Source organism: Xenopus laevis, chromosome 8S, assembly GCF_017654675.1.
Source record: "Xenopus laevis strain J_2021 chromosome 8S, Xenopus_laevis_v10.1, whole genome shotgun sequence".
In the NCBI taxonomy this organism is placed as follows: Eukaryota; Metazoa; Chordata; class Amphibia; order Anura; family Pipidae; genus Xenopus; species Xenopus laevis.
The window spans coordinates 20,428,059-20,452,913 of record NC_054386.1 but is presented as its reverse complement, the minus strand read 5'-3'; the positions used below and the strand labels follow the sequence as shown (position 1 = coordinate 20,452,913).

Here is a 24,855-nt window from a genome sequence, read left to right as displayed (position 1 = left end):
ATCCTGTAACTATTAATTGTATTTTACTATTTTTGTCTTGTGATGCCTATCCAAAATATTTATTCTTATCTTTCTTAAGGAATGGCTATTTATCTTACTGTCAAACCAAGTGTAATATTATCAGTGCTATCAGTGAGTTGTCTTCTGGGGCTTTAGATCATGACTAAATATCTTAAAAGTGTGTCACAGGATAAAAGGAACACAGTAGGAATGGAATATTGATAGGAAATAATAGGCTATTTTACATCCTTTTAGTGGATCTCTGTAGAGTGGAAGACTCCTGAGTAGTGATGAGCAGATTTTGCAGCTATAAAAGCCCAAGGGAGGTAACTGTAAAAAGAAGATGTGACTGTTTCTAACAAAGGTTACTTGACATTCAATTTAGCAGAGATCCCATGAAAGAAACCTTGGATAAATATTTTGTTGAAACTTTTAAACTTAGCAGACTATGGGGGTTATTTACTAAACTCTGAATGCAAAAAACCCGAAAAATGTGTGATTTTTTTAAATAAAATCGGACTTTTAAAAAAATCACGAATTTTTCGGAATTTATTAAACCCCGAGCATGGAAAAGTCCGAATCTGAAAATCCGGCATCTCAGAGCTGTCCAGGTTGCATATAAGTCAATGGGAGAATTCCCAATGATTTTTTGATATGCGCTGGGTTTTTGGCAATACCCTCATGTTTTCGGGCTAAATTCTGAGTTTTCGGGTGAAAAATCCTAAAAAATGGTGAAAATCTGTTTTCACGATTTTTTCCCGCAAACATTTTTTCGGGAAAGTGTATTAATAAATAAGCCCAAAAACCCGTGCGGATTTGGTCTTTGGTTTTTTTCAGAAAATATTGAGATAAATTCGGACTTTGATAGATAACCCCCTAAGTATCAGTATATAATATATATACTCCAGTTAAGATCCAATACTTCTACTCATCCCACAGACTATGCTAACATAAGAGAAGTAAAGGAAATAAAGCACAAGACAATGGAGAAGTAGTTACTGTCCAGAAAGAGGTACTGCACCACCTGATGAATGACAAAGTGAATGGAAATCTATATTGTAGATAAGAGCAGGAATATATATAAAAAATATTACCTTTTATGTACCTGTTACATTATAAGCATATTAAAAGTCACCAAGGAGCTCCATGACGATACAAAGGTAGATTTCCAGAAGTTAGTATTTTAATACAGATCATTATTTGTTAGGATAAGCGCAATTCAATATTTTGTTGCACAAATAAGTTATCACTAAGAGCTGATGGCATCACTAGCACTTTTTTTTAAAAGTAAGGAGATATTTTATATTCATGATTTCTATGTAATACAGTATATTCATATTTGATCAATTTATGGAGATTATAATTTAGCTTTAAGAGGGAAGAAGGAGGGGAAAGATGTCCGGATTAGCACAGCTTCACCTCTATACATCTCTTCCTAAGCATTACTAGAATTATTTTACCAGGGATAGCCTCCCCTTAATTGTACTACTGAACGTCTTTATAATGAAATTATACTTTGCAAGCAGAATAACAGTGAAATCGGATTTTAGAGAGCTTGGTACACATTTCCACATTTTCTCTACTTACTGTCAGGAACTTTCATGTATATATTAGTTGACGAAAAACAGACAAGTTGAAAATAAAGCATTTTGTCAACAATATAGATTTTGTCCATAACATCTTTATCGTTAGGTAATGTAGAAGGAAAAGCACCACAAGCCTGAAGCAGAATTAGACTATCATTGAATTTTGGCAGCAAGAATAACCAATCAATAAACTCTATTTCCCAAGTGTCAATGAAACAACGTCTTGGGATAATTATTTTCTTGATTTTTTGCTCTATTGGTAAAGATTCACAAATGAAATGTTTATGAAGGAGGGAGCAGTAGGACCATCCAGCACATTTTCTAATTATCATTTTGTCTAAAAGTGGAGAAATACTTTTGAAAGGGATCACTCATAAAAGATACTGAATACAATGTTATACATTGTAAATATGGTGCAATGACTTTCCGTGCCTTCCCTTCAATATGCAATATGCCTAATGGTATGTGTAATGTCACACTGGAGCTGCTTATAAAATATGTCTCCAATGATGTGTTGGGAAACTGACTTTCCAGCTGCCAGATGCTCATGTGACTCTATCCTGAATCTTTTGATATTCAGACTAGAAAGAATGTATTTTATCAGAGAACTGTTATTGCCAGAGTCCCATTAAAGGACAGTAAACCGTATATACTCGAGTATAAGCCATCCCGAGTATAAGCTGAGGTACCTAATTTGACCTAATTTTACCTCCAAAAACTGGGAAAGCTTATTGACTCGAGTATAAGCCTAGGGTGAGAAATGCAGCAGCTTCTGGTAAGTTTCAATCAAAAAATTTAGGGTTTCTGCTCCTATTGGAGACTATTCTTGGACACCGGCGATTATTCTTGGACGCGGAGATTATTCTTGGACGCCGGCGACTATTCTTAGGCGTCGGCGACTATTCTTAGACGCCGGCGACCATTTTTGCGCTTGACCCGAGTATAAGCCGAGGTAGAGTTTTTCAGCATATTTTGGGGGCTGAAAAACTCGGCTTATACTTGAGTATATATGGTAACCTTCAACAATATATGTGAAAAAGTACTAGTGCTGGAGAGATCAAAAGAGGATGCTATTTGGTCATGACTATTTGGTCATGGGGAAGGTAGTGCTATCGAAACTACCTAAACGCTATAAGTTCTTATTAAAGGGGAACTCTGGCTTCCAAACCAACATTTGTTAAAGAGGCCCACATAACACAGAAACCTATAATATATCCATAACAGTTACCTGTTTCTTCAAAAAGTATGAATAAATGCAATTTTCTATGCTGAAATCCAGTTGTTTAACAGTTCTTCTCTTTCTGCTTCATTTGAAATCCTGGCAGGGAAGGAGGGACTAAAACACTGATGTTACAAATTGTAACAACTTCACAGCTTACAGACAGCATGCAGGAACTACATAACCCACAATGCATTGCACTGTGATTTTCCTTTCCTTATTGAAATCACGTGTGCAGGGAATTGTGGGGTTTGGAGGATGCAGGCTGAGGACAGCTGGCTGTTGATACAACATAGTAACAGTAGTCAGCCAGCTCAGGAGAGTAGTCAGACAGATCAGCAGGAAAGCGGGGGTTAGGCTTAGGGAACTGTCAGAAACCATTAAAAATCATGAAAAGTCTGTATATTTTTTAATTGATGTATATTGCAAAGTTGCTTGAAATTATGTTTACTTTTCAAAAAGCTTAAGTTATTTTTTTGTGGAGTTCCCCTTTAACTGAGGTGCATTTAACTATACACTTGGCGCCACTGCGCCAAGTACAGTTTTTAGTTGTTTATGTTTTAAGGACACGTGTCCAGCACTGCTGACAGATGGTCACAGCAGTGATTGTGTGGTTAACGAGCGTTCTTCTTATAAGTGTAACTATATTAAAGGTTATGTTTTAACCATTAGCTACTTTGTATGTGCCATACACCGAACTGGTTTGCTTTGAAGTGTTTGGTTGATACTTTAAGTTACAAGTATCCATTTCGCTTCAGTGTCTTTGTAATGTTTATATATATACAAACTTGCGGTGTTCAGGCATGCAACTACTAAGATATCTGCTCTCATTTCAAGTGCAATATTCCATTAGCAACTATTTTTGTGTCCTTTTTGACCGATTACAGACCTCAATGACTCCCTCGCAATATTTTCAAACAAATGGTTTTTGCGAACGTGCGCAGTGTATGTAATAAAATTTTGCAATCACAAAGCATTTTTTTTATTACAAAACTCCAGAGCAGGTGTTAACGCTAACCTTTGCTTAGCGATAATGAGAGCTGTAATATTTACCACGGAATTATTTTACATTGCGAGCAGCGGTAAAACAGTAAAAAAAAAAAGCAGTACACATTTTGCAAAAATGGCATATTAAATAAGACTTGTAACTTTTAATTACATTCCTCCTTAGGTGTTTTAGTTGAAAAAGCAACAAAACTGTTCATACTCAGTACAGTTTTATCGGATATGTATGGGACCAAAATCATTTCCTTCTGAAACAAACCCCATTGAGATATTAAGAAAGGTTAATAAGACTAACTACCTAGTGCTTCCTCCTTGGTCTGGACTTGTCCCCTAATTGGGCCGTGAGGCCCTGACAACATTATAGAGGTCTAAATAAAATCATGGTCAAGAATTGTTGCCCTCCTTCTCTCGATCTCTGAAATCTTCGATAGAGTTAAAGGCGCCACAATCTTTACAAAACTCGATCTAAGGATGCATATAATTTATATATAGTAATTTAGTAAATCAGTGAAGGGGACAATGGAAGACAGCCTTTAACACTCAGAGGGGCATTATGAATATCTAAAAATGCCCTTCGGCTTTTGGTGTTGATAATTATATTGATTCTTGTCCAGTTTGACAACGTGCAAAACCTTCCAGGTACTTAACTCAGGGGCTGCTACAGTAACTTCCTATTCCAGAAAGGCCATGGACCCATATCTCCATGGATTTCATTGTGGAATTACTTCCCTCTAAAGGGAATACTGTCATTTGGGTGGAAAGGAACTGATGTAGTAAAATGTCTCATTTTATTCCCCTTCCCACCCTCCCCTCTACTAGGTCTCTTGTTGAACTCTTTCTAATATAAATAAGTTTCATAGGGCCCCATTGAACATTGTTTCCTTTAAATTTGTGTCTAGATTTTGGAGGGGCCTTTTGCTTTCTTATAGGTATTGATTTGTATTTTTCCTCTGCATACCGTCCACAAACTTATGGGCAGACAAAAAGAACAAAACAATCTTTGAAGCAACATCTCAGTTGTTACATCTCCATTAATCAATCACTTTGGGCCGACTTTCTTCCGTGGGCTGAGCTTGCATAGAATAATACTACTCATTTGTCTACTGTAGAGTCTCCATTTTTTACTGTTTTAAGCTATCATCTTGGAGCCTTTTCATTTTCTGGTAATTCCTCAGATGTTCCTTTTCTAAGATTAGGCAGAATGTTCAAAATTCATTATCTTATGCAGTAGCTGTCAAAAAGAGATAAATAACCCTTATTAGAAAGGATTTACAGTCTACATTTGGCTTTCTTTCATAGTAAAAAAAGAAAGTAAAAAAAAATGCACGGCTTGTATAATCTCACTCCAGCATATGTACAGTATAACAAAATACAGCTATACTACTGGTCATTGTGAATAATGTGACTGGCTTTGGTTTTTCCATTTAAAGGTACATAGAGAGCACAGGTAGAATGGTGGGGACGAATAGCAAGATTATACTTAGGGCACAAAAGTCTAAAGCTATGATTGTTTAAAGTTTGCTTCAAAGTGATTTATATGTCTCCGCTAGTGATGGGCTAATAAATTTGGCAGACACAAATTCGTGGAGAATTTCTGCATTTCATTACAAGCAAATTAATTTGCAAAACTGCGGTGACAATTCGCCAGCGAAAAATCTGCTGCATCAAAAAATATTTTTGTGAAGTGAAACTGCACAGATTCGCCCATCACTATCTCTGCCCATAATGCCTTATATGAGAGTCAAAATCTAATTTTTGGTATTAAGGCAGTGCTATGTATATGGCACAATGCAAGTAAATACTTTCTGTTTTCAGAAGGCTTTACACTGCATGTCTTGCAGTTTAAGGGGTTTTTTTTGCTCCTTTAAGCTGATCACACCCTAACCAAGTTGGTGTCTCTGCTTCAAAAAATAACAACTGACAGCACAATTTTTTAAAGTACATATTTATTGAAAATAAAAAATATTTATAGTGTCTTTTTGGGTAATGCACAATATGCAAGTATCACTTTTTGGTACGTATAATTTAGTCGTACCCTGAAATATACTGAATATACATTGATGGCTTTGCTGGAGTGACAATACAACTTTACATTGGATAATTGTTCTGTGAGTATTTTGCCACTTTTAAAGCATTTCTATAAAAAAAAGCAATCGATCTTTTCTGTATATTGGTACACCATCTCATGCATTATTTAAAACACACAATCCTTATAGCTGAAATCATTTTGTACAGTTGCAGGGATTATAGTAAATATGCATGTAAATATTCATATTCCTTTAAGCAGCAATTCCTGGTTGTAGCTTCTGGACTATTAATAGTAAGAGAGATGTTAGCTCAAGGGAAACCTGCACTTAACTGTTGAGGGGTCTTCTGGCTACAGCTGTAGAAGGGATGTTCTACCAGTAATTTCTTTTTCAGTCACTACTAAAAGAACAAATAGTTGGAGAATCCACGGACAGGTTACAACTAGCAATACACAGCAAAGAGAAAGTCATGTTGGTTGGCATCAAATTTAAAACAAAAAACAGGCCTGACTTGCCTTATTTGGATGCCTAGTTGTCAAGCATTCCGAATAAAAATACATCAAAGTAATAAGAGGAACTTCTGCAAAATGTAATGTAAATGAGTGTCCCATATTTTTTTTGAAAAAAGAGTAATAGCAGATACTTGCCTCTTTATCATCATGGTATGATCTTTCCAAGATTATTGTTGAAATAATGTACCCATTTAACCCTAGAAATCAATTGTCTAGGTTAGGAGCAGGAGACTAGGGGTTCTTTAACAGCTGCATGGCTGTAACTTTCTCATCCAGTTTTGAGGAATAATTAAAATTCTTCCTGACAAATGTCATGTCCTTAGTCACTGCTGAATTGCAGACTGTATATGGAGGCAGAGTCAACTAAAGAATTAGCTGGGAGGGTTGGGCTTATAAATAAGCAAATGGTTAATATGTGCAATATGCTGCTGGAATGGTGTAATGCTCCTTGCCATTGGACTATAGAGCAGTGAAAGGCTGTTCTCAGTAGTGACAGTGTCGGACTGGAATACCAGGGGCCCACCAGAAAACTTTAGATGACCGTGACTAGGGGCCCACTTTCCAAACTATTATTCCTCCTGTATGAAGTCAACCTCTTTATTCTCCTAGTCTTTTATACCTACTTACTGTACTTTATTATTATTATTACTATAATATACTTCCATTATTAAGCCTCTTTTTACCATAAAGAAATAGAGAATAACCATGAAATAGGCCAAATGGTTAGAAGCAAGAGGGCCCACTGACACTTGGGCCCACCGGGAGCTTTCCTGCTATCCTGGTGGGCCAGTCCTACACTGAGTAGTGATGTCACTTTTCCGCTACCAGCACTCTAAAAGGACGGGATTAGTGTGTGTGACATCACAGGGTGAAACTGCTGATGCTGGGGTAGAATGCTGACATCAGGGACAGGACTAGTGATGTTGGGGTCCGGACTATTATATGGTAATCAGCCATGGACCGATTGCTGCATCAATCATGGGAATTCCTGTCTGGATTTCCTTGTTCAGGAAGTTTTGACCTGGACAGCCCCTCTGAAAACTGTACTGTCAGGATAAAATCTGGACACATGGCAACCCTACTTCTTAGGACCAATGAATCTTATTTCACCATCTGGCAGTCTCATTGAAAAGTTGTAATTTAGTGGACAGGACTGTTTTACATGGTTTTGGCTAAGGTTCCTGGACCCAGTGAAAGCAAACCGTAAAGCTACACTGTGCAATGGCATTCTTGACCATTCCAATTTCTTCCTACTTTTAGCCCTAAAACAAAATAAATACCTGTGGCATGTAATCAAATGTCACCTGTGAGCAAGGTCTAATTGCCAACATCACACAGCCCATGTTAATCCTATCAGCAATGTTCTAACATCTAGTGGAACACCTTTCAATAGTAGAAATAGCTGCTACAGGTATGGGATCCATTATGCAGAAGGTTCCGTATTACAGGAGGGACATCTCCATTTTAATCAAATAATTCAATTTTTTTTATTGATTTCTTTTTTTCTCTTTAAAGGATACTGTCATGGGAAAAAATTTTTTTTTCAAAATGCATCAATTAATTGTGCTGCTCCAGCAGAATTTTGCACTGAAATCTGTTTCTCAAAAGAGCAAACAGATTTTTTTATATTTAATTTTGAAATCTCACATGAGGCTAGACATATTGTCAGTTTCCCAGCTGCCCCAGGTCATGTGACTTGTACTCTGATAAACTTCAGTCACTCTTTACTGCTGTATTGCAAGTTGGAGTGATATTATCCCCCCCCCCCCAGCAGCCTAACAACAGAACAATGGGAAGGTAACCCGATAACAGCTCCCTGACACAAGATAACAGCTACCTGGTAGATGTAAGAACAGCACTCATAGTAAAATCCAGGTCCCACTGAGAAACATTCAGTTACATTGAGTAGGAGAAACAACAGCCTGCCAGAAAGCAGTTCCATCCTAAAGTGCTGGCTCTTTCTGAAAGCACATGACCAGGCAAAATGACCTGAGATGGCGCCTACACACCAATATTACAACTAAAAAAATACACGTCCTGGTTCAGTAATGCCATTTTATATTGTAGAGTGAATTACTGGCAGTGTAAACAGTGTCATTTAGAAATAAAAAAATTGTGACAGAACCCCTTTAATAATAAAACAGTACCTTGTACTTAATTTCCAACTAAGATATAATTAACCCTTATTGGTGGCAAAACAATCCTATTGGCCTTAATTAATATTTAAATTTTGTAGACTTAAGTTATGGAGATCCAAATTACAGAAAGACCACTAGAAAACCCTAGGTCCCAAGCATTCTGGATAACAGGTCTCATACCTATATAGCAGCAAAGGTAGAATAACTTTATATTAATCCCTTTGGTTTTATATAGGATGTTTAACATTCAGGTGTCTGTATCCAATGGTGTGAAACGACTTGGATGACTTGATGACAAGATACATTGAGGTTTACAACTCTAGAACACAAAATAAGAGAAGAGAAGCTAATGGGTGACATAACTCAGCATATCCTATATGTAACTTCATATAAATTGTAATTTATATTTTTCAGTATAAGTACCTGTGTTGCAGCATGCGTTTAAATACATATATAATTTAATGTTTATTTTTTGAAACTGGTTCTGGATATAGATAAATGAAAAATATAATTGTTATATTTTTGAGGCAGCATGTTTCATTGGTAAACCGTAATTGTTCCCATGCTTCAGCCAGTAGGTCAGAGTAAAACATTTTAAGAAAAGCAGAGACTGACATTAATAAGAGAAGTAATTCAAAAATATGGCAGACTTTCTGTTCATCCCTATCTTTGTTAGCATTGATGAAATTGACTTAATCAGTGCCCACTAGTGAGTCTCTGACTTAACTTTCCACTCGGAGGAATTTTGTTTTGATGATAAGCTAAAATATAAGTGCCAAGAGACTTGCCTTCTATTTATCATTTTACACACAACCAGCCATAGACTCAGTTTAACTGTGGTGCAATTTAAGAGTTGGGATTGTCTGGCTATCAGGGATCTCTTTCAATAAGGCAGTGACAGTGGCAAACGTTATAGAGGTTATCTAGAGTTATGTTGAAAGGGGTGAAGGGGAATTTTCCTACACAGGGGTCCTCTAGGGCCTGGGCCCACATCACATGGAGAACCTTGGTTATTCTGGAAGGCCAATCTAACCATGGGTATACCCTAGCAGTTCACTGGCACATAATTGGGCATATTTGGGCATATTTTACAGATGCTATTTTTTTTTACAGGTCAAGAAAATCAGCGTCTGTGAAACTGATACACAAGATATGTAGATTCAGGGGGTTATTTACTAAACTCCGAATGCAAAAATCATGTAAAATTTGTGATCTTTTTTTTTTTTATAAAATCGAACTTTTAAAAAAATCACGAATTTTTTCGCAATTTATTAAACCCAGAGGATGGAAAAGTCCGAATCTGAAAATCCGACATCTCAGACTTGTCGAGGTTGATTATGTCAACGAGAGAAGTCCCAATGGTTTTTTGATGTGCGCTGGGTTTCGTACAATACCCCAACGTTTTCAGAGTTTTCGGGCGAAAAATATTTTCGGGTGAAAAATCCGAAAAAATCGGATGAGAAATGCAAAAAAAAATCGTGAAAATTTGATTTTTTTCCTGAAAAGTAAATTTCCGGAAAATGTAATAATAAATAAGCACAAAAAACCCAAGAGGATTTGATCGCAGTTTGTAGCAGAAAATTTGGATTTTGATAAATCACCCCCTCAGTGTTGCACCCTGATAAATTAATGACAAGTGCTAATTGCCTGTACTATTTGCCAACAGATTCTGTAGTAGCCAGAAGCTTCAATGAATATGTATTTGGGATTATTATTATTACAATTGTACCAGTCCAGACAATTGTTTGCTGCTCAGGCTGCCATTGCTGATACATCTAATCATCTGAGAAGTGATAAATCTGTCACCCAGAGCTGCCATCCTTTCTCTTGCACAGTGAATACAAATGCACACTGGTATGGATAAATCAACAAAATACCATTCAGAGAGCAAAAAAAATAATTCATCTTTTGGTTAGGCTAAAGAAATAATATATTAAAAAAGAAAGAAATGAAACATGAAATTACTGCTCAAAGCACCGTGAGACCTCTCCTAACCAGTTGGGTCTAACTATTGTTTGGTGGGACGATGTGATCCAAACTGGCAACTAATAGTTAAAAACAACAAAGTCATAAATCTTGTCAATTACATTGCTTTCTTGGAACCATCTTCAGCCATTGGTATTGCATAGTGGTGATACCGCAGCTGTGTGTCCTGGGTTAAGTTATTAAGTGCATGCATTCATTTTGGGGTATCTCAGAATTATGGTATCATCCCAGAGTGTCCATAATACAATGGTTCAGTCCTTGATAGGAAAACACTGCACATGCAGATGCCATAGTCTACATTCTCCACTGGAGACCAAATGACTGCAAGTCTCCCTCCGTACTTCACAGCCATACAATCCTTTCTGTGGTCAGTCAATAACAGGAGTACCTGGGCTTTCTACCAGATACATGCAATGAAGGTACCTTCTTCTCATGTGAATGCTCTGAAGTACATTTTTGTCCTTTGTTGGACAAAAACCTCACACTCAGCCTTTGCAACAGGTGCATATGACTCCAAATGAAGTCCTCCTCTCCATGACTTCTGCAAGTACTTATCCATCAAAAACAAAACAATGAAAAAGGGATACGTGCATTCTGTGCCTCCCGTAATTTGAAGGGTATGCAATGATGATAATAATATCCACAGCTGGGATCCTGGTTCTAGGCAGTTTCCAGAGACATTGCATATTCTGCCCTGCTAGTTCCATTCTCCTCTTTGCGCATTGGTTTCCTTTGGGAAGCAAGAAGAAATAGAGAAATGCAGACATTTTCATATTTGTTAAGTAGGTAAATCAATGACATACTGTAATATGAGTTATTTCCCAGTCTGTTGTAACATTAACTAATTAAAATAACTATAACATTAAGCACATAAATAGCTTTCTGTTTGTACAGGTATAGGATCTGTCATCCGTGGAACATGGTTTTCTGGATAAGGGATCTTTCTGTTATTTGGCTCTTCATGCCTTGAATCTACAAAGAAAATCATTTTAACAATAATTATACCCAAATGGATTGTTTTGCCTTTAATAAGGATAACATAGTAACAGAGTAAGTTAGGCTGAAAAAGACAAAAGTCCATCAAGTTCAACCTTTTATGTCTATAGATAACCTGCCTGAATGCATAAATCCCTGTCTAAAGCTCTCCAGTTTACCTCAGAGGGGGGAAATGGCAATGGAAATTGTATTCCCTCAATTGCTAAAAACCATCCAACCCCTTCTTTCTTATCTAATGTATCAGCCAGCACAACTGATTCAGGGAGAGAATTCCACATCTTCACAGCTCTCACTGTAAAAAACCCTTTCCGAATATTTAGGCGGAACCTCTTTTCTTCTAATTGGAATGGGTGACCGTGTGTCAGCTGGAAAGACCTACTGGTAAATGAAGCATTAGAGAGATTATTATATGATCCCCTATTTATACATAGTTATCATATCACCCCTTAAAGGGATCCTGTCATCGGAAAACATGTTTTTTTCAAAACGGATCAGTTAATAGTGCTACTCCAGCAGAATTCTGCACTGAAATCCATTTCTCAAAAGAGCAAACAGATTTTTTTATATTCAATTTTGAAATCTGACATGGGGCTAGACATTTTGTCAATTTCCCAGCTGCCCCAGTCACGTGACTTGTGCCTGCACTTTAGGAGAGAAATGCTTTCTGGCAGGCTGCTGTTTTTCCTTCTCAATGTAACTGAATGTGTCTCAGTGGGACCTGGGTTTTTACTATTGAGAGTTGTTCTTAGATCTATCAGGCAGCTGTTATCTTGTGTTAGGGAGCTGTTATCTGGTTACCTTCCCATTGTTCTTTTGTTTGGCTGCTGGGGGGGAAAAAGGGAGGGGGGCGATATCACTCTAACTTGCAGTATAGCAGTAAAGAGTGATTGAAGTTTATCAGAGCACATGTCACATGACTTGGGGCAGCTGGGAAATTGACAATATGTCTAGCCCTATGTCAGATTTCAAAATTGAATATAAAAAAATCTGTTTGCTCTTTTGAGAAATGGATTTCAGTGCAGAATTCTGCTGGAGCAGAACTATTAACTGAATCATTTTGAATTTTTTTTTTTCCCATGACAGTATCCCTTTAAGCGCCTCTTGTCCTGCGTGAACATCCCCAACTTGGCCAGTCTTTCCTCATAGCTGAGTTTTTTCCACTCCTTTTACCAGCTTAGTTGCCCTTCTCTGTACCCTCTCTTATACAATAATGTCCTGTTTGAGTGATGGAGACCAAAACTGTACAGCATATTCTAGATGGGGTCTTACCAGCACTCTGTAGAGTGGTTTAATAACCCCTTCCTCCCATAAATCTCTGCCCCTTTTAAAACAGCTCAAGACCTTATTTGCCCTTGCAGCTGCTGACTGGCATTGCTTGCTACAGCCACGTATATTGTCTACAATGACTCCAGTGTCATTTTCCATTATGGATTTGTCTAGTGCAGTCCCATTAATGGTATAATGCATATTTTTACATCCCAGGTGCACGACTTTACATTTATCAACACTGAATCTCATCTGCCACTTAGCTGCCCAGATTACCAGTTTGTCAAGTTCTTCTTGCAAGGTTGCCACATCCTGGATGGAATTAATTGTGCTTGAATAGTTTTGTGTCATCTGCAAACACTGATACATTACTTAGAATACCCCTAAGTCATTAATGAACAAGTTAAATAAAAGTGGACCCAATAAAGAGCCCTGAGGGACCCCACTAGGAACCTTACCCCAAGTAGAGAATGTACCATTAACAACCACCCTCTGCACTGATCCTGTAGACAGTTTCCTATCCATGTGCAACAACTTCATTAGGACCAACAGCCCTTAGTTTAGAAAATTCTTTGGCAAAAACCAAATAGATCACATTTACTGCTCCCCCACTGTCCAGGATCTTACTTACCTCATCATAAAAAGCAATCAAATTTGTCTGACATGACCTATCCTTCATCAGGCCCAGATTTGTGCTGAGGGAAATCCGGCCCTGTTCTTTATAAAGTCATGGTGATTACTACTCATACGGGGGAATGTAATAAAAATCGCTAACGGAAAAACTATTCGCAATGCGAAAAGTTATGCCTTTGCGCGAACAAATTTTGCTTTGTGCGAATTTAATATAGCTTTTGCGAGCCCGGAAACTGTTTAGCGAAAACTTCCGACAGTGAAAGACCGTTTGCGAATTTTATAGTTTGCGCCAATGCGCAGTCAATGTAATAAAACTTCTTACTGAAAAAGTCGTTATGTTTGCTCCAAAAGATTACGACACCTTCAAGCACTTCTTATGAGTGCGCAATTAAAATTCGCAATGCGCAATTAAAATTCACAATGCAATAACAGTTTAAGGAACAATATTACATTGCGAGATGTGGATTTTTAGTCTTATTGGTGCGAATTGTTTTTCTCTTTGCGACTTTTATTACATTCCCCTGATAATGTCATTTACCAGGGCATAATTCTGAATGTGATCCATTAACAAGCTTTCAAATAATTTGCCCACCACAGGTGACAAACTATAACATTTGCAAATGGTCTTCCACTGTCGGAAAGGCATAACTTTTCGCATTGCAAATCGTTTTTACGTTAACGACTTTTTAAAATTTTTTAACAGTTACAACTTTTAAAGACGTTTATGACTCTTCGGCATACAGGATATGATGTCACTGACATAAGATTGAGGAGGATGTAGCTTCATCTTAGCAGTTCGACAGGTCTAAGCTGGCGAAGGAAACTCTGGAGAAAGAGGTAAAGTTCTGTAAAATTCGCACTTTAGTGGATGTGAGGTGTAACGATCATTTGCCTGAGCAAAAATTCGTCTGGCAATAGGGCACAAAACTTTGTTAGCGTTGTCTTCTATGTCTGGAAGTAAATTGGCCATGTCCCCGCGGATGGTATTTCTGGCAAATGTTTGCTAGCTGTCACCACATGTCCCTAGTAAATCTGTCCCTATGTCTTTCACACAAGCCATTTTGGTACCCACATTTGAATAATGAGAAGAGTGGAAGGACACAATTCACTGGCACAAAAGGTTACTGCTGGAAGGGTGAGCCCTTACTAATTTATTATGCAATGTTTTGGGGTAGAAGGGTCCCAGCTAGGAATGGGCTAATTTTTTCGCCTTGTTTCACCGCGGAAATGACGCCCATAGACTAGTATGGCGGCGTGCGGCAAAAAAAAATATTTGCGGCAGATTTTTGATTCGTCCATCCCTAGTCCCAGCTTTTTCATTACATTCATGTGGTTATTACTTCATCACACAGATACATATATTGAGCCAGCTGGCCACCAGCACTGGAAGCTCCCTCCTGGTGGGGGTGGCATAAAATACATAAAAAGATAATGTAAACTGTTTTTACAATCTACGGTAGATGCAACATAAATAAACCCCTCTTATTTATATTTAATAGTATACAGCACAAGATAAAGTGAAATTAGGCAAATAAAAACAGGGCATTTGGTTCACTACATTTTTGTCAAGGAATCCATCCTATATCACCTGTATATATTGTCTCTGCTGCTTGTCTATTATATTTACAGGGAATCTACTTGCAAGTACAGGCCAACAGCCTATGGTCTTCAGGGTCGGACTGGGCCGTCGGGACACCGGGAAAAAACCCGATGGGCCCCCTGCATCTGGATTTCTTCAGGGCTTCTGGCTCAGGGCCTTCCTTCCGACAACCTCGATGCCGCTCGTGTGTGCAAGTGCACATGAGCGTCAACGCGCATGTGCATCAGCGCACATCGTTTTTTGCGCACACGGAGAGGAGGGAAAGAGAGGAGGGTTACTGGACAGGAGGCCCTGAGGCAGCAGCCCTCAGGGTCCGCAGGGGGGGCACAGAGATAGTAGCCCCGATGGGCCCTGGGCCCCTCAGTCTGATGGTCTTGATGCTAGATGCTCGTTTCTGATTGCATTTGAACCAACTGTTTGTAGTATAAATAGCATGTGAGCTTTTATGTCAGTACAGAGAAACTCCTCCCCTACTTCCACTGCAGTACTCAAATAAGTAATTTAGCACGCCCCAGTTCACCAAATTGATGTCACTGGATAAAGGGGTTGTTCACCTTTAAATTAGCATATAGTATGAAGTAGAGATTGATATTCTGAGACAATTTGCTATTGAGTTTCATTTTCTATCTGTGGTTTTTGAGCTAATTAGCTTTTTATTCACAACTCTCCAGTTTAGCAATCTGGTTGATAGGGTCCAAATTACTATGCAGCCATACACTGATTTTAATAAGAGAATGGAATATGAATAAGAGACTGCCTGAATAGAAAGATGGGGTCAAGGCCAACTGAAAATTTGCTTAGAATTAGCCATTTTAACATATATGGGGGCCTATTTTTGAAGCCTCTAATTGTTTTGTTCAAGCTTTAAAGGGGGGGGAAAAAAAAATCGAATTTTTTTTGAGATTTATTATGCAGCTGCTAAAAGTCAGAATTGAAAAATACTCTAGCTAAGACCTTTCGAAATCATGTAGAAGTCAAAATGGCAGAAAGTCCTTTTAAAGGAACAGTAACGTCAAAAAATAAAAGTGTTTTAAAGTAATGAAAATATAATGCAGTGTTGCCCTGCACTGGTAAAACTGCTGTGTTTGCTTAAGAAACACTACTATTGTTTATATAAATAAGCTGCTGTGTAGCAATGGGGGCAGCCATTCAAAGGAGAAAGACGCAGGTTACACAGCAGATAAGCTCTGTCTGTCTAATGGTGTTATCTGTTATCCATTAGTTCACCTGTGCCATATAGCCTTTTTCAATTTCTGCCATTGCTCCACAGCAGCTTTTTTATATGAACTGTAGTAGTGTTTCTGAAGCAAACACATCAGTTTTACCAGTGCAGGGCAACAGTACATGATATTTTCATTATTTAAATTTTTTGGTGTTGCTGTTCCTTTAACAATTGAAAAACATATGTTTTTTGCCTTCATGATTCTCAATAGTTTCAGGCTGTTTGACACTGGTTTTCATTCGATAATTCGATAAATTTGAGTTGAGTCGTGTTGACAATTCAATAAAGTCGAGTTTTCTGGGTGAATTCGAAAAGGTTGCACTGCTAGAATTGCCTCAAGATTTTGACGTAACTTTTATCCACACAGACTTTTATGATCAGATTTATTGGTAAATTAAGGGTATTCGGGTTTTGTCTTATTTATTTTTTATTATAGTGAGAAAGAGTTGAGGTTTAGTAATTACCCCCTGGCTGACAACCTTGCTGATTATGATAATCAGATTGTGCTGATTGGCGCAACATTCCAGAGGATATATTCCCGAAAGATTGTATAAATTATTCTGCATTGAGAAATTCAGTTGGATGACTGGTAAAAAGTCTTGAAGAGAAAAAGTCCAGTTGATTTGTTTTATTTCCACAGATATACAGTACCATGACCTGGATCAATGAAAATCTTCACAAACATACTCCCATGAAATTAACTGAACCACCCCTTTAAGTCAAATTGGACACTAGCAGCAGCATTCAGTAGTTAGTGGATGGAAGTGCTACTGTACTGCTCTGAGCCAATTCTGATTTACATAGACCCTCTGAGTGAATACAGCTGCATATATGTCTCTTGTATGGATGAACCCATGGATCACAAATGTAGCATTCTAGCACTTCAGATTTAAAGGCAGAAGAGAAGAAAATATTTTTCACAAATTATCCAAAACTTTGCTAGTAAATATTAAGGAGCACTTTTTCTCTCTAATTAAAACTAACGGTAAACAGACTTATAGCCTACAGTTTTAATCTGTATTTCTCAGCAAATTTGCATCATTTTATATCAGTCATGGGGAATACTTTAACACAGACTTTAAAGTAACAGTTTTGTTATAATACTGTATGAGAGCACCACTCACCATGAGTCCAAAGCCCCTAATTGAAAAGCCAATTAAATCAAGGGCTATCACTGCAGTCATTGTGACTGGTGGCAGAATGATGTCTGTCTACGTCTGGAAGCAGCAAGAATAAACAGTTATGCACATCTCATATTTTGGATTTAGAAATATTCTAAGACTTTTATATATCCTAATAGTATAAATAAAGAGACCCCAGACTCCACGTTAAAACTCGTCAACTTTACTTTATGAATACAAAATGTGTTCTTGTCCTCACAATTAGAAATATTCCTCCCGGCTTTCTCATTTGAGTCTGTACCCAAGGCTGTGTATTGATTACATTTTATCGGGTTTATGGTCACAAGCAGAAAAAAACCCTTTTAATGTTTTAGATTTATGTATAGCTTTTAGAGTGCTTTACAAGTTATTTTTATTGGAATATTGGAGGAACATGATCCAACCAGTTCAATGTTTAACAACTATCGGGGGAATGTAATTAAAGTTGCAAAGAGCAAAACAATTTGCACCAATAAGACTAAAAATCCACATCTCGCAAAGCAATATTGTTCTTTAAACTGTTATCGCATTGCGAATTATAATTGGAAACTCTTAAGAAGTGTCGTAATCTTTTGGAGCAAACATAATGACTTTTTCAGTAAGAATTTTTATTACAAATTTTAAAATTGGCAAATGATCTTCCACTGTCGGAAGTGGTCTCTAAACAGTTTCTGGGTTCGCAAAAGCTAGATTAAATATGCACAAAGCAACATTTTTTGCGCAAAGGCATAACTTCTCACATTGCAAATAGTTTTTCCGTTACCAACTTTTACTACATTCCCCCGTACATATAGTATAGTATATATATTTTTTTATATCATTTTGTTTTGGATTAACCTGGTTGCGTGTAGACATAAATATGAAGTTGTAGCTCATGGTAATTAGTCTGATTAGTCTGATTATAAGTCTGAAGTCTGGTTATAAGCCCAGTTAGCAAATTATTTTTTGCATATTATACAATGTGTGCCAGTTCTTACCTTTTTATTTATACACATACACAAACACACACACTAGTGATAGATTTTAGAAATAATATATGGTAACTTTTTTTCTTCGCTTTCCCACCCCATTAGATACAAGTAATGCTGCACCATATACAGCTTTTAAAACTCTTAAATGATATGGTATACAGAACTGCATCAGACATAATAAGAAGGATTCAATTGGAATAATCCTCTATTATAATGACTATTATAAACCATGACTTGGGGAGGGTATTGTAAGTAGCGTATCGGTGTTTGCAGATGACATAAAACTATGCAGCCCAATGAACTCCATTCAGGATGCTGCATCCTTGCAGCAGGACCAGACAAACTGGCATTCTGTGTGGCTAAGTGGCAGATGAGATTCAATGTTGATAAATGTAAGGTCATGCCCTGTATGGTCACCTGGGATGTAAAAATATCCAAGCCACTTATACCCTTAATGGGGCTGCACTAGGCAAATCCATAATGGAAAAGGACCTTGGAGTCCTTGTAGATGATAAACTTGGCTCTAGCAAGCAATGCCAGTCAGCAGCATCAAGGGCAAATAAGGTTTTGAGCTGTATTAAAAGGGGCATAGAGTCACAGGAGGAAGGGGTCATTCTTCCACTGTACAGAAAACTGGTAAGGTCCCATCTAGAATATGCCATACAGATTCGGTCTCCATCACTCAAACAGGACATTATTGAATTAGAGAGGGTACAGAGAAGGGCAACTAAGCTGATAAAAGGTATGGAAAATCTTAGCTATGAGGAAAGACTGGCCAAGTTGGGGTGGTTTATGCTGGAGAAGAGGCGCTTGAGGGGTGATATGATAACTTTGTACATTACATTTTATAAGGGGATCATAAAATAATCTCTCTGATGCTTTATTTACCAATAGGTCTTTCCAGCTGACATGTGGGCACCCATTCCGATTAGAAGAAAGGAGGTTCCAGTTAAATATTCAGAAGAGGTTTTTTTTATAGTGAGAACCGTGAAGATTTGGAATTCTCTCCATGAATCAGTTCTACAGGTTGATACAGCTTTAAAAAGGGGTTGGAAAGATTTTAAGCAAGTGAGGAAATACAGGGTAATGGAAGATAGCTCATTGCCATCTTGGAGTCAGGAAGGAATTTTTTCCCCATTTGAGGCTTCAAATTGTGTCTTTTGCCTTCCGCCTGATCAACTAGCAGTTAGACAGGGTATATAAAGACCTAAAAGGTTGAACTTGATGTGCTTGTGTCTTTTTTAAACCTAACTTACTATGTTACTATGTAACAGAAATGTGCAGAAATTGCCTGTTGCTACACTACCATGCCCGGCAACCTCCCCAGTTTTAGAATGCATTCCTAGATTGTGCATAATATTAGCAGCCATAAAATGCTATTTTTTAATAAACCCATTTAAATATGAAAATTAATGTCAATTGCAAAAGAACTCAGAAAACTACTCTAAACAAGTTCATCTGAAGTGAAAAAAAACTGCTCCCAAAACCATAACCACCAGGGCAGGGTGCAAATCAGTCAACTTATGTTGCATATTTAATTGTATGACGATAATTTGGATAAGGTAATATATGATTTACTACTTTTAACTCCACAATAGTCTACAGTTTCACATCAACATTTAAAACCAAAATAAGGTGGTTTAAAGGTTAGATTTATAAGCAGGAGAGAAAAATAGAGATATCATTAGCTAAAGAGCAAATTAGCTGTAAGTGAGCCAAGGTGCACTGCTTGCTGCGTTAAAGGAAAGAACAAGGTTAACAAAAGTGTGCAGAGAATTTAGTACATTAGTGCAATTGAACATGAAAGGGCAGATTCACTAAGGGTCGAATTTCGAAGTTAAAAATACTTCGAAATTCGACCCTCGAATTGAAATCCTTCGACTTCGAATATCGAAGTCGAAGGATTTAGCGCTAATCCTGCGATCGATCGATCGAAGGATTTTTCGTTCGATCGAACGATTAAATCCTTCGAATCGAACGATTCGAACGATTTTAATCCAACGATCGAAGGAAAATCCTTCGATCAAAAAAAGGTTAGCAAGCCTATGGGGACCTTCCCCATAGGCTAACATTGACTTCGGTAGGTTTTATCTGCCGAAGTAGGGGTCGAAGTTTTTTTTAAAGGGAAAGTACTTCGACTATCGAATGGTCGAATAGTCGAACGATTTTTACTTCGAATCGTTTGATTTCGTTCGAATTCGAACGAATTTAACCAATTCGATGGTCGAAGTACCCAAAAAATACTTCGAAATTCAAATTTTTTTCATTCGAATCCTTCACTCGAAGTTAGTGAATCTGCCCCGAAGTTTCACAGTCACACTCAGAAATTGCATCACTGATATGCACTTACTAGTGATGGACCAATCTGCGCCGTTTCGCTTTGCCGAAAAATTAAGCGGCACCGGCATCTCGTTTTTTACGCCGCGTCCGTTTTTGACGTTGGCATCCGTATTTTTGACACGCTCTTTTTTTGGCGAAAGTGCACCGGCGTCCAAAAAACGGATGCCGGCATCCATTTTTTTGGACGGCGGTGAATTTTCGCCTGCGAATTTCGCACATTCTCACACAAATTCACGCCTGGTGAATAAATTCGCCCACCACCAGCACTTAGGTCAGAATGTGAACTCTGATATTGCAGGTCGCTAAGTTTAAACTTTCACCATTGCACCAAGGTAGTGGCATACTGCAGATTTGGTGATGATAGGTGTGGAGATTATCCAAATTGCCAGAGTTCACATTCCAAATTCAGTGAATGTCAGTGGAGAGAATTACTCTGTACCTTTGTGAGCCCTCACATCTGATTTTATTAGTGAACAGTTTACACAGAAAATGTCCAGGAGGTCTCCAAGACAAAAAAAACCCTGCAATCCTTGCACAAACTCATTCCATAATTCACCAATTAAATATTAAAATACTAAAATATTAGGTTCTGAACAGTTTTAATTATATGAAAACCTGAGTTGTTAAAGCATGCATTACCTAGTCCTTACTGTTGTATCCTTCAATGCTGCTAATGCCAAAAAGTGGAAAGGTGCAGCATTCCCTTTATTTACCATACATTTGCCTTTACTATTATAATGTAGTATGGCATGATCATAGCATGCTAATAATACATTGTAATTATACTACATAAATGAAGAGCTGCCTCTTTCTACTTTTTGATGTTCAAGCTTTGTGTTGGTGGGCACCCACCAACACCTCTAAAACTAAGGGGCCCATTTACTTAGCTCAAATGAAGGAATAGAGGAAAAAAACTTCGAATTTCGACTTCGACTTCGAAACGAACGATTCAAACTAAAAAAAGTTTGACTATTCGACCATTCGATAGTCAAAGTACTTTCTTCAACCCCCTAGTTCGCCACCTAAAACCTACTGAGGCCAATGTTAGCCTATGGGGAAGGTCCCCATAGGCTTCCTAACAATTTTCTGATCGAAGGAATATCCTTCGATCGATGGATTAAAATCCTAGCGCTATTCAAAGTCGAAGGATTTCAATTCGGCAGTCGAATATCGAGGGTTAATTAACCCTCGATATTTGACTCTATGTAAATCTGCCCCTAAGAGTCTGTGCTAGGATTACTTTGTGACCAGCTTTATTTTACTAAGTGATGGTTGAAGTCCCAAGATCCCAAAAGCTAAAGAGCTGTGAGTCTGATATCCCACTACCATGAATCTAAATGTTTACTCATAGTATCAAGTATAGATTCAAAAATATCAACATACCTCTTTATTGCTTTGTAGCACATGATAACAGCTACAAAGAGAAGAACTGCAGCAACAATAATTACCAGGAAATGCCACCAGGTCTTTTCCTGAATGCATACAGGACCAACAGCTGCAAAGAAAAAACAATATGGATGAGTAAGAGCAGCTTTCCAGAGTACAGATGTTTAAATTAAGTGCAAGGAACAGTAAAAACACATTTTATTTTGCGGTCTGAATGGAATTCAGTAAAATAAATATCTAACTACAAGAGTGCAGAACTGTCCTTTTATACTCTGATGGAGAAATGTCATTTTTAAGAAATTCAAGGAGTCATTTGTGCTGTTAATGAATAAGTATTCTACAGAAGTCAGGGACGATGTGATGGGCGCATTCACCTGCATCACTTCCTTTCATCTTCTTCAGAAATGTTGTTGATGACAGCTGGCATGCAAAGTGATTTTAACAGAAAATGACAGCAATAAAAAAGATTTCAATATATGCAGCCCTTTAGAATGACAGAATGAATATGATAAACTGCATATCCAAGACTGAATCGTGTTATCTTTTCATAACCTCTGTTTACGTAAGGATAAGTAAAACTTTAAAATAAGTGAATGTAAATTGATGAGGAGGCTATTCTTAGAAGTTTTGTAACTTACATTCATTATTTATTTTGTTTTTATTACAAGATATGTTAGAGCTGCTGAATAAAAGTCTGTCTGGTTCACCGCATTGAAGTATGAGATGTCCATGTTCCCTATACCATTTGCCTATGTGAAAAGCTACCAGGCACAGGTAGCAACTTTACAGGGTGATGGACATGTAAGAACATCAAGAATCATTTATCAACATTGGTCAAATTTGCCTGTGTGTGGTACCCCAAGACAACAAATCATATTGCTGCATTCATTCCTACCAGGCTGAAAAATAGCCAATCACTGATTGGTTACTAGGGGATACTGGCCAAGGGCTTTGCCCAGTGTTGATAAATGGAGTCATGTGTCCTGTCTTTGTTTAAACTTATATATTCAGGAGACAATTTTCCACCAAAATATAAGACTAAGCAGGGAGGTGCAGGCACATACAATGTGAGCAGAGATAAATTATTAGGTTGGCTTTGACATGCAATGGCAGTATGATTATAAAATTGTAACTAGTTACAGCACCCCCCCCCCCATGCTCAAGTGTCCAGATGCTTTGTCTTGGAAGAGTGGAACACGCATTACTTGCTCATCACTGAGTCTCCCTTATAACCGGTCAATGAGAGGACATGGGCCTGGACTAGGAGTAGTCAACATGGTACATGCCGGGTGCCCGCAAGCTTTGCGCCCTACGTGTATTCCCCTTCTACCTACTCCTTATTCCTTAATTTCTTTGTTCTCATATGTTGTGTGTGAAATGGAAAAATGTTGTGTCTTGTTCAAAACCATTAGAAACTAGGCTCAAGCCTAGTATGTTCTTTTTTGTACTGGCTATAGGGGTATCGTCAGGAAAAGTCCATGTCTGATCATTTTCAGATTCATGGGCGCTGACAGTGGTTGAACATGGTGGCTGCAAATACAAGGGTTGTTGATCTTTCAAACACTTTTTTATCTTCAGTTGTTATCAGTGGTTATGAATGAAAATCTTCATAGTTATATTGTTATCAGATTGTTCACCATAAACAAATACTTTTTCAATTGTTTTCCATCTTTTGTTTTTTACTATTTTCTCAAAATGTAAGTGTTTCAGTCTGGCAGCATCCAGGAGCAGATTTTGAACTGTTACAATTTGCTATATTTAGTTGATACAATTAGTTGATTAGTTGATACATTTCTGTGGAATATTAGCAACTGTTGTATCAATTCTAACAGCTGCTTTTTAAAGGGGAACGCCACAAAAACATAACTTTACATAACGCTTTTTGAAAAGTAAACATAATTTCAAGCAACTTTGCAATATACCTCATTTAAAAAATGTGCAAACTTTTCATGATTTTAATGGTTTCTGACAGTTCCTTAAGCCCAGCCCCCTGTTCTCCTGCTGATCTCTCTGACTACTTTGCTGAGCTGGCTGACTACTGTTACTATGTATTAGCAGCCATCTGTCCTTAGCCTGCATCCTCCAAACCCCACAATTCCCTGCACACGTGATTTCAATAAGGAAAGAAACATCACAGTGCAATGCATTGTGGGTTATGTAGTTCCTGCATGCTGTGGAGAATTTGTAACATTAGTGTTTTAGTCCCTCTTTCCCTGTGAGGATTTCAAATGATGCAGAAAGAGAAGAACTATTAAACAGCTGGATTTCAGCATAGAAAATGGCATTTATTTATACTTTTTGAAGAAACTGGTAACTGTGATGGGTATATTAGGGGTTTCTGTGTTATGTGGGCAACTTTATAAAATTTTGGTTTGGAGGCCGGAGTTCCCCTTTAATGAAACTCATGGATTCTGCTCAGTAGGTCTAAAGATAACAAATGTATCAACTAAATGTATCAAGAGTCAGCGACCCCCCACCCAGAGCTGCTTTAGAAGGTGAAGAATGAAACTTTATACTTCAATATTAGAAAAATGGCCACAAATAGATAATAGAAAGTAATTGGAAAAGGTCTTTATTTCTGGTAAACTATCTGAAACCAATAGAATAATGCTAGAAATGCTGTATTTTGTATACTAATCATAAACATTAACTTACTGCACCAGAAGCCTAATTAAACAAATGACAAGGGGCTTTCATCTTGTAACTTTGTTATACATCTTTGCAAGACCAAGACTACGCACATGCTCAGTGTGGTCTGGGCTTCAGTTGGGAGGTTAAGCTTAGGGATCGTCATGAATAATCAAGACA

At 37.7% G+C, this 24,855-nt stretch overlaps 1 protein-coding gene across 2 annotated transcripts in view; it reads right to left on the bottom strand.

Moving 5' to 3' along the window:
* Positions 1 to 10,020: 10,020 nt before the first annotated feature.
* LOC108699815 (proline-rich membrane anchor 1) overlaps positions 10,021 to 24,855 on the bottom strand; it is a 46,383-nt gene continuing 31,548 nt past the window's right edge. For both annotated transcript variants that reach the window (XM_018232410.2, XM_041574952.1), the window contains exons 4-5: positions 22,045 to 22,156; positions 10,021 to 11,203 (exon numbers count right to left, since the gene is read on the bottom strand). In XM_018232410.2, the coding sequence (XP_018087899.1) occupies positions 11,134 to 11,203; positions 22,045 to 22,156 (182 nt within the window). In that variant the 3' untranslated portion in view covers positions 10,021 to 11,133. The remainder of the gene's footprint in view (positions 11,204 to 22,044; positions 22,157 to 24,855) is intronic.